The 10,337-nt window shown below is 49.2% G+C and overlaps 1 protein-coding gene across 1 annotated transcript; it reads left to right on the forward strand.

The window, feature by feature from the left end:
- Positions 1–7,849: 7,849 nt before the first annotated feature.
- On the forward strand, positions 7,850–8,920 carry FMAN_01276 (putative Alp11 homologue of tubulin-folding cofactor B; the record flags this gene model as incomplete). The annotated part of the gene is made up of 2 exons (XM_041832941.1): positions 7,850–8,089; positions 8,432–8,920. The coding sequence occupies 2 exons, from the start codon at positions 7,850–7,852 to the stop codon at positions 8,918–8,920; spliced, it is 729 nt and encodes a 242-aa protein (XP_041676614.1).
- Between the last annotated feature and the right edge of the window lie 1,417 nt (positions 8,921–10,337).

The following is a 10,337-nucleotide window of genomic DNA, read 5'->3' on the forward strand; positions in this document are numbered from 1 at the left end:
TACGATCTTCACATGGGGGAGTTGCCGGGTCCGGTTTTCTTTGTTCGTCTTTGAGTTGACAAGGGTGGTGAATATTTAACTTGGACTCTGAAGGGCTCCAATTACAAAGATCGAGTTCCTCCGTTCAATTGTTTTCGTGAGATGGTGCAGTTGATAAATCTAGGGCCAAATAGGGTTCAAAGAAAACAATGCCATGTAGTCTACCATTGTTATCATTGCCTTCATTCATTCTCAGATGAGCACCAGCTTGATATACCCTAGCACGTGGCCACAATGGAGACAGAATCGGAGTAACAACATGGTAATAATCATATATACGTCTCATATAAAATGTTGTCTTCAATGTCCGCAGAACCAACGAAAAGAAGGATTCTCTGATTGGGGTGTGCCAGATGCATACACTTCCAACACCAGACGTCTAGCACCCATTGTCAAGAAATGCCACGAAGCTTTGCATAAAATGTCATCGGTACGAACTACGGATGCCAAGAGATCCATCGTCTCGGTCAGAGTGATTCAAAACTATACGCCAGACTGACCCGCCTACAGAAATTTAGTTCCCTTAAAGAACATGAGGCCTTCTGTGTTTTAAGCCACCCGTTTGGGTATGTCTTATGTCCAAGTCTCTGATGCTGTAAGCACGCATGTGAAGGGAGGCCCAAGTCTTGGAACTTGAATCTTGGGCATGGATGTCTTGAGTTCTGTTGTTGAGGGATAAACCCCCAGACCCCGTTCTCTCGCATATCGGGCTCCCGAAAGTCAAACAAGATGGTAGCGACATGTGAGTCGAAACACCACAGAGACCATTGAATTGACGCCTCAACCGGTATGCCCACTGGCAGTCAAGGGTTTGCAGGAACCGCCTAGTTCGAGACAGTTGGCTCAGTCAATCACATCGCGGCATTCCGTGACAGTCATCATGCCAGGGTAGCCCCCGTAAGGCTTGGTTAGGCTTGGCCCACGTTCACTGTAGAGGTTGGGCCGTACTTGATTCGAAGCTTACAATAGGAATAGGTAGACTGGAACGTGAGTGTTCAAACTTGAACAAACTATACTCGAAGCACCACCGAGAATAGAACGAGGTTCGACTATTCTGTGCTTGTCTGCGAAGACTGCATGGTTGTGTGTCTCTTGGGCGGACTCCCTATGGTTGGGTATCAAAATTAAGTGGCGAATTGCCTATTGAAGTGTGACGGCTTCAACATGACCTCTATTGAACCTCATAGAGTTAATGAATTCACAATATTGATAATGACGAAGTAGGCGTTAATAAGTAATCGACGAACCTCCATGGGTGCTGGACATTGTGGTACCAGAAACTTACCGCAAGATGCCAGCCTCACCCATGTATCACAGCCTGTCTGGCAGCTCAGCACGCTCAGCCAGGCAGGCCTAGGCGCTAACAGCCAACCATCCAGCGTCAGCTTCAGCGTCAGCGCGCACTGCGTAGTGGTCGATGGGGTATGATCGTCCGCGGGGAGCTGAATACTAGGATCGAGTCTGAACTGTTTGAGAAGAGGTCTGCGCTTGTGCTAATTAAAGTGTAGTGGAGATGATGCCAATGGAAGCTCGTCATGTTTGCTTGCGGCTGCGCTCGGCTCCCTGTACTTCCGTACTACCTAATTTCATAACGGATGGACTCCAACTGTTGGAATATGTATCTACCTCCTAATGTACTAATTGGAATATGAGCAACGAATTACAGACATCACATACTAGTTGCCATATTAAGTTAGCACTAGATTATATTCCCGGTGTTAGTTTTGTTGCTTTCCTAGGCAGGCCTCTGACCATTGAGGTTTCCAATGTTGGTCCTTTCCATTTCTTCTGACCGCATTTGTACCTTCCCTGTTACAGGACGGGAAGGCACTAGCCGGCGGCTCTTTATATCGACATGGAAGTCGTCCATCCAACATTGGAGGAGGACTTGATCTTTCGTTTCATACCTTTCATTAAAAAAAGGCCTGAATTTCACAACTGGCCAAACTTGCCCAATGCATGTTTCAGTGGTGATCCTTTTAGGGCATCATCCACGAACCTCTTCTGGTCTCTCTCAAAGAGACGACGCGAATACCATTGCGGTTAGAAGAGAACCAGACCCAGATTCCAGAGTGACTTGACATCTGCCAAAACCCCCTTGCAAGTCGAACTAAAACCAAGTCATGACTGGCAGCTCAGCCCAGCATAATTCGGCCACACCTCCTTTCATCACCGACTCAAGCTTTGCCTCAGTTGGATAATAGCTCAAGCTTCAAGCACGAGCCTAACGACTGTCTGTGCGTTGCTCCCGTATGTACCAGACACAAGCGCTTTCAATACATCCACGGATGAGCGTTGGTCCACACACGCCACCTGGGCATTTGATCTCGCACGACTGAGCTCTTTGTCCAAGATTCCTCTGGTTGTACTGACGTTTGTTCAAATGCTGCTAGTAGACCGATATACAAATCGAGGCCCGGCCCGAGCTATTGATATGGCCAGCCGAAAGATTCGGCTATGCAATTGGTGGAGCACATTCCACGGTTGTATCTGGAGACTTGAGGCTGGTTGTTGGATGTCTGTACCGTTGTTTTACCAGCCACAAGGTTTCCTGCCCAGAGTCAACCACAGACCTTCGTTTTTTTTTCACGATGCTCCATCCCGTCTTTCTTCACGGGTCATTGTTTGCTCCACGTAGCTTCCGCTAACAACTGCCCGCCGGGAATATCCTGGGAAGTGGTGAATGATGACGGTGAACTGGCGGTCAGTAAAGAAGGTTCAAGGAAAGAGGCTTGTCTAGAGAGGTGCGACACGGCCAAATACATACCTACCCGGCTCGTTGTTGGGGGTTAATACATGTTGCCAACTTACACTGATATCGATGCTGGGCAGCTAAGAACCAATTCATCGTTGGGTTCAAGGGCTACGCCTTAGTACTTACAAGTCGCTGAGCACATATCATGCGACCGCTTGATGTTCTGCATGCATGTTGTTGTGTCCAGGCACCAGATGATGGGTTGATGTCTGAGGATGCATGCACGCGCGCAAGCTGAACAGGCAACTTGGGCATTGGATGCCAGCAACAAGGCCTAATAAGCGATGGGCGAACGACTTTTCTTTGCATGGCAGGCAGGATAGATTCCTGGAGCATTCGATCCTTTCCGATGTTGCGTAGCTCCGGACACTCAAATGCCTAGTTGGCACTTGATCAATCACGAGCACAATGTCACCCACATCTGCTCCAGTAATATGAGAACGCGCCGTTGAAGACTGGCCTGCATTTTCACTTGGGGTCACCAATCTGAAGTGGGGAAGTTGGGCGATGTTAGAGATGGCGTTACACGAAAACCGTTGTTGTTAGTGTGAGTCTACATGATGCAACAGCAGTATCGAGCTGGACCCGCAGGCCACTCAGGTCGAATATGGTCCTCAGCATCATTGCCAATGACCAAATTCATTCCTGCTATGCCCGATGAGCTGAGTGTTGCGATTTTGCAGGTCATCATAGGTCCTCATCCTATAGTGAGGCTTAGATTTCGAGCCCTTCTGAGAGTGCCACGTTGTGTCCCTCCCGCAGCCAGATAACTTCTAGCAAGGATGGGTTTCCACCTCGATGGACGTCGTGAACTTGTGACCGCCACAAGGCCTCCACCTCGATGAAGAATTTTTCCCTTTCTTACTTCCATCTGCAGGCGATTACAATATCAAGCTGTCTCTATTGGGCTAAATTGTCGTCCCTCTAGACTCAAATCACCGCTGCCAACTCTTTTATATTCTTAAGCTACAGGGATGGTGTGGAGACAAGAACTAGATCTACAGTCCAGGATCTTGAGAGGGCATGCTATAGTTACATGCCAGCCATTTCTCAGTATCAGGAACAACGAAGCAGTTGGGTTCGTGTTCTGCCTTCAAGCGACTAGATATGACGATGACTAGCATGAAGTGCCAGTGTCTAAAACACAACCGAGCCAAGATATTGTCTAATTGGGACAAATCCTCAGGGCAAAGTAAATGATGGAGCCACATTTGGGCAGCTGATCTACCTAGGTACTTCACATTATTGTCAATGTCCGAACAAAGCAAATCTTTTCTAATCATTTTTGCTTATCCTCCTATCCATTCGAGGTTCCGCACTTTTCCTTCGGAGTGAAGAGCCTTTGGAAAGAAAGAGGAAAACATTGGTATTTGGTGGAGGTCCAGCAGCGCTAGTTTCCCCAATTTCTTCCATACACATTTGGAGAATGATAGATGTGGCATTGCGGGTGCCGTTCGAACAGGCCCCTGAAGCCCACTTCCCACGGCGAACCAAGGCCGAGCCCTATGTCAAGTGAGCTGCGGCGCATGTGTATGTCGTTCCTCCAGCCATTAACCATCCCGTCGGTGGGCTAGCTTACTGCCAAGGCTGGAATGACTGGATGTCTCGAAGGGTCTCTCTCACAGCACGCTGCTAGTGTTCCTGCGGGGACTGGACACGGAAACGGAGTCGGTAAACAGATCCACGAACGGGGATATCCTGGATCGTAGATTCGTCTAGTTTGACCACTAGATTGCTAAAGTCTGAGACCCGATACTCATCGATGACGGCAAAAGGATAAACTAACTAGGTTTGTCCGTTTGTGCCTGACATATCAAGCACACGATTATGGAAGAATGCGACGAGAAGAAGTTGAACAATACCCACGTCCTCTGCGCGCGTCATTTCCTTCGCTTGACTGACAAAATCGAGCGTGCGGAGATTCAATGATTGGATACCCGGTCTAGCTGATGATGGACATAATAGACAGGCGAAATTCGCTACAGTATGCACACTCCTCGGTGGACAAATAAGAAGATTGGCCATGTTTGATGACTATAATAGGTACCAGGCAATGTTGTTTCAAGACATATCTTGAATTGGAAGCAGAGCCAGACGCCAGGCAAAATACAGTGAACAGTTCCTCTAGAAGCCATGCCTTCTAAATCAACCCCCACTCCAACAACTAACATGATTCTTGTGTTTTTAGCGGTGAGCCGCCCACCACGTACCATAGATATACTCAAAGTTTCGAGATTAAGCCTTGGGCAAGATCTGTCCTTGACGTCAGAACGCCGCTCAGAATACATCAAGCCTGAGACCTGAACAGAATGCGCATGAGTGGATTTGGCAAACTCACTTCACCAGCCCTTGGGCACATTGGCTTACCGCCTAAACACCTTCAAGTGCGATTAGCTACTTGTCTAGCTTGCATCTACTCATCAAGGGACATTAACAGAGGCCTCTCGTAACAATGCCCGGACCAGTCTGAGTAGGGCAAACTGGCAAATGGGTGACGAAATCGAGAGTGCTGCAAAATACCTACTTGCAGGAGCAAGAATCCCGATTTAACCAGTAGGTCAGAGAGGCTTTGCTGCGAACCCTTGGTGGGTGGTATGTGACGTGTCATGAGTGGCATGGAATAGACGTCAGGGTCAAGCGTTTCATCCCGCCAAACCCCCAGCTGTTTGTCACGGCTTCTTGCATACGAAGTCTGGCACAAATCAGATCCTAGCGCATGCCGTGGAGTGAGTCGCCCTAGTATAGGTAAGCTTGTTGCCATTTGCTCCAACAAGGCACTGTCAGCCCTACACTGTGGTTCTTGTTAGTGGAAGGTCTGACATACAAGACGGCATTGTTGGTAAGTGACGAAGCGTATGTATGTTATCTGGCTTACAGATGTATGCTTAAACAGCAGAAACTGCAGGAAGCCGAAATGGCCATGAGCTTCGCGCTCGGACCTCGATTGCAGCGAACGAGCATTATTCCCAGGGTTGTTGGGGCGCAGCGAGTGCTGAGTTGTCCCATCACCAACCACTCGATGGCAGTACGGTTCCCGTCATCATCAATGCATCTAGGCTTCAAGTACTATCATGTGCCAGGGAAGCTGTATCAAACGGGTTGGAGGGTAGACCAGGGGTTGCGGCTGCCAGGATCAACGAGACTGCCGACAACCCATGATTTCCCGATGACTGCGAGCCGCGCACCGGTCTTTTCTTTTTCATGTAACACCAGTATCTGATGCGCATCGGTCGTGGCTGGCAGCGGGTAGCATCGCCTGCAGAAACGATATGGGGATGATCCATGTTGGCGATTTATTCCGCGAGGGATAATGGAGGGCATGCAGGATAGCAGTATCTACTCAGACTGAGTGCATCATGACGGTGGCAGAACACCGTGCGGTCTTAGAATATAGATGCCACTATCGCACGAACACGAAGAGCTGGACGCCGGGTCCGGGAGAGCCTGCTCGCGACACCTCCTGCAGTGCGCGAAGCCGGCATGAAGCTTTGTTCGGGTGCCTCCAGACGGACGGGACCGCGCGGAGCCGACAAACGCCGTCCGGATCAATGGCTGACGAGCATGGCCGGTCTGCCGGTCCGGGCGACGGTAACAACACCGAAATCATCGCAAAGAGTTAGTGCGGATGCAAGGAACCGGCCTGAATTAGGTGGCTTGTTGTCGATTACAAGTTTCAACCAGAGTGGTAATAGGCGGCCAGATGAGCGCTTTGACGATATCGAAACTTTCGAAGCAGGCCAGTTGGTTATTCCTATCTAAGCTAATGATGCCCACGGAGGTTTGAGCTGCTTGTGGTGTATGGCCGAACCCTCCTAGTGGTCTCTGTATATCAGATCATGGCAGGGTATCATACTTTGAGGCCTAGTCAAATATCCATCTCAGATCCTTCCCGCCATTCAGCCGGTCGACAATCTACGTGAGGTAGGTAGTCTAGCAACGTAGAGTCTGCTGCCGTGCTCTTGTGAGTGGGCTTCAGACAGACATGCACATGCAGGTTTCGCTTGGGCTTCATGCGTGGAGAGATGAAGGGGACCTGACTGGAGGTATTCGTGACACGACATTACGAAGGTCGCTCCAAATTAGGAACATATTGCGATATTCCGCAGATGTTCAAGCCAAGACGAACATCAATTGCTTTTTCCTCCCTCATATTGACGGCAGCTGATGAGTTACATACCAGATTCGATAATGCATGCCTGTGCTGAATCCCTCCAATTTCCATCTTGGGTAGGGATGCTTGTTCAAGATGAAGAAAGTTGCTTTTGGCCGAAAGCTCAAGAACCACGCCTGACCTATCATGGCATGCCAAGGACTAACCAACGATATGGCATGTAGGGGACTAGGTATAATGCATGTAGGTAATCATGTTCGCACTAATAAGCTACTGTACGTACATATAATTGCAGTAATTTTGGGCCCGGCCTGTAGGCTGACGTTGATGGTGAGGTTGACGTCGTTGCCGCCTCAGATCTAAACGGACCAATCCCGTCTCTATATCAAAAGTTGAACCCCCCTAGCAGCCTAGCCTACCTAGGCGGGAAATGTAGATGATATATGATATTAGGTGCTTTTGCTTTGCTTTCTGCATTGCGCAAGCCCAGGATTTCGGCAGAGGCTGTCTTCTGGCTCCAGGTGTTTCTTTTCTTTTTTTTGCTTTTGCATACTTTCTTTTTCTTTTTTTCAATTCTTTTCTGCCCATGCTTTTGCATCCTCCTTGATGCTAGTTACCCTTTAGCACATTAGCTGGTGTTCCTCAAACCCTGGACTGCATAATCATAACCCCACCACACTCACTCAAGTTCGATCACTGTCATCGTTTTCTCATCCAACATAGGCAAAGCTCAGCTCTTTTCTTCCTTGGAAATACCACTTTGGCCTGAAATTCGGTTCTCATTTTGCTCTACCTAATCCTGAGAGCGGCGCAGGCGTCTCGCAAGCACCTCATTCTTTGACCGCCCCTCCAAAGCAAAGCAAAGACAAGCGTCTCAGCCAAAAACACACCGCGATATTCCCCGCCTAGGTCAATCCATCCATCCAGACTACTCTCTTTCAGCCATGGCCGACGTTCCGCTCGTTGTTATCTCGGAATTCGCGCAGTCAGAGCGTCGCATCACACCGTCATGGTCCATCTCTCAACTCAAGGACAAGCTTGAGACTGTCACTGGTGTTCCGCCCTCTTGCCAACGGCTCTCCCTGAAGCCCACAGCCGGCGCAGAGGCTATCGCTATTGAGGCGCCTAACGAGGACGACACCCACTTGTCCAACTTTCCCCTGGCCCCGTATGCAGAGCTTCATGTAAGTCAGAGTGCATCATAGCACGGCCTCTCATTTGTCAGCTACTTTCCCATGTCATGTGCCTTGGCCGAGATATTCTCGCTGTCCTTCACTCTTCTGTCTGCGGCGTTCCTGTCGACGAGTATTCAAGGTTCCCAGGTCCATGCTATTCACCGGTGCTGAGCTGGCACTTGAGAATTGTGGCGAGGGGGGGGCCGAGCGGGAGAGGCGGTGGGAGTTGAGCTGTTGCGTATGTGCGCGCGTTCAGGGACCAGAGGATCGTCGCTGTTTTAGTGGTGCCACCATATACTTTTTTTACCCTCCAATACTTTGGATAAGGCTGACAGGGATCCAACCTGGTAGGTAATTGACACACGGCCTGCGGCCTCCCGGATCAACTTGAACGACACCGCGGGCGTCGACAAATATGTCATGCCCGAGGAAGAGTACGAGAAAAAGACGGACTCGGTCCTAGCCTGGAAGAAGGCTCAGAAGTTAGGCCGTTTCGACCCAGATGCCCCCAGCCACGAAGAGACCAAGCTGCAGGCTCTTGACCGCGAGGTTGCCACGCGGGGCATTGCTGTCGGCCGACGGTGTCGCGTTGGCGGTGAGGATACTCGACGCGGTGTCATCCAGTACGTCGGTGAGGTCAAGGAGATCCCCGGCGGTCTCGGGTCATGGGTGGGAGTCAAGCTCGATGAGCCCGTTGGCAAGAATGACGGTAGCATCGCTGGTACTCGATACTGGGGCGAGCCCTCTGAGCTCAAGCATGGTGTCTTTGTGAGGCCAGAGCGGGTTGAGGTGGGCGATTTCCCTGCTCTTGACGACTTGGAAGATATGGAGGAGATTTAGACGTCTCGAGTGTGAACAGCTCGATGGTTTAGGGTTGGTGGTTTTCTGTTGGGCAAACATTGATATCTACAGCGAACGTTGTACCTCGTGATTGTAATTAGAGCCAGGCTCCGTAGGAAGTCTACCCCAAAAGGTAGTTTGAATCAGGAGTAATTTTATCATAGCCGGAGCCTTGCAACTTGGTCGTGCAAGGCCATCAGATCTGCCAGCTTTACAAAACACGGATACACAAACCAGCCACCAAATCAAGATCTTACAAGTCAGATCCTTCCGTCCACTTTGTGAAACACATGAAATGGCATCCCGAGATCTATCATCATAGATTCCCGGCCCCTGCGTAAGATCTCTCCGTCGTACGCAGCGGCCATCTGGTCTCCCCTGCATCTCTTGAGCAACGCGATTCCCGATCCGTGAAATCTTGCAGCAACGGCTCGGCAACTTTATTCCAACAACAACGCGATATACAGCTGTCCTCATATACCCAGAGTGAGCTTAAGAGTGGCTGAGAAACTTTTGCGGGCATTCTGGGTGATATAGTTGTTGAGTTGTGCTGGATAAAACGACCACTATTGTGTTATAGGTGCAGGGTGGGTATCAGATTATGAATTGCTAACAGGTGTCTACACTTCCTCGGCAGCATGTCTACACTATATATGTGAGTAACTAAATTGTGTTATTCTGAAGTCTTATAGCTACTTTGAACGGCAATAGTTATATCTCTCCTGTGCCTTGCTACTTCAGGAGGTCACTATGGCACCACGAGGAAGCTGGAGGTCCTTTTCACCTTTTCGCTGACACTATGTTTCGATCACAAAAGCACAAGATCCCGCCTGCATAATTTACTCTATTTGGACCTAACTACCGATCGTAAACAGTATATGGCCATAACGGTGCTACAGTCCCTGTGCTGTGTTGGCTGCTTTGAAGAGTGTGGCATGGGTCTATGCTCATCACGGCTTTGCGTTATGTCTTATCTATTTGAACATCGCAAGTACTGCATTGTACCATTCATCTACTCCTGCGTAGTCTCCCGGGAAGATTTGGTGTTATATACTACTTACGGCTCAAGTGGACATGGATGTGATGATTATAACAGGATACCTGATTACTTACTGTGTCTTTGGTAGCATCTCTAAGTTCTGGAACCACCAGCCATTGTTGACTATGAACTGCATGCAGCGCTGAGGTTCTTGGAGATGGATCGACACTAGATATCAGTATCTCGAATGCTGTTAAATGATCATGTCGCCATTTGCAAACGATATACCCCGGGCGAATCATTTCCTTGGAATGTTCACCCAGGATGTATCCAAACAAAAGCATATTTGCAATCAAACCCTGTGCTTTATGAGCTTGAGAGCTACTACTGTGATAGCACAATAGGTAGGTAAATAGTACATCAAGAAAGTGTAACGGT

This window comes from Fusarium mangiferae, assembly GCF_900044065.1.
Source record: "Fusarium mangiferae strain MRC7560 genome assembly, contig: FMAN_scaffold001, whole genome shotgun sequence".
In the NCBI taxonomy this organism is placed as follows: domain Eukaryota; kingdom Fungi; phylum Ascomycota; class Sordariomycetes; order Hypocreales; family Nectriaceae; genus Fusarium; species Fusarium mangiferae.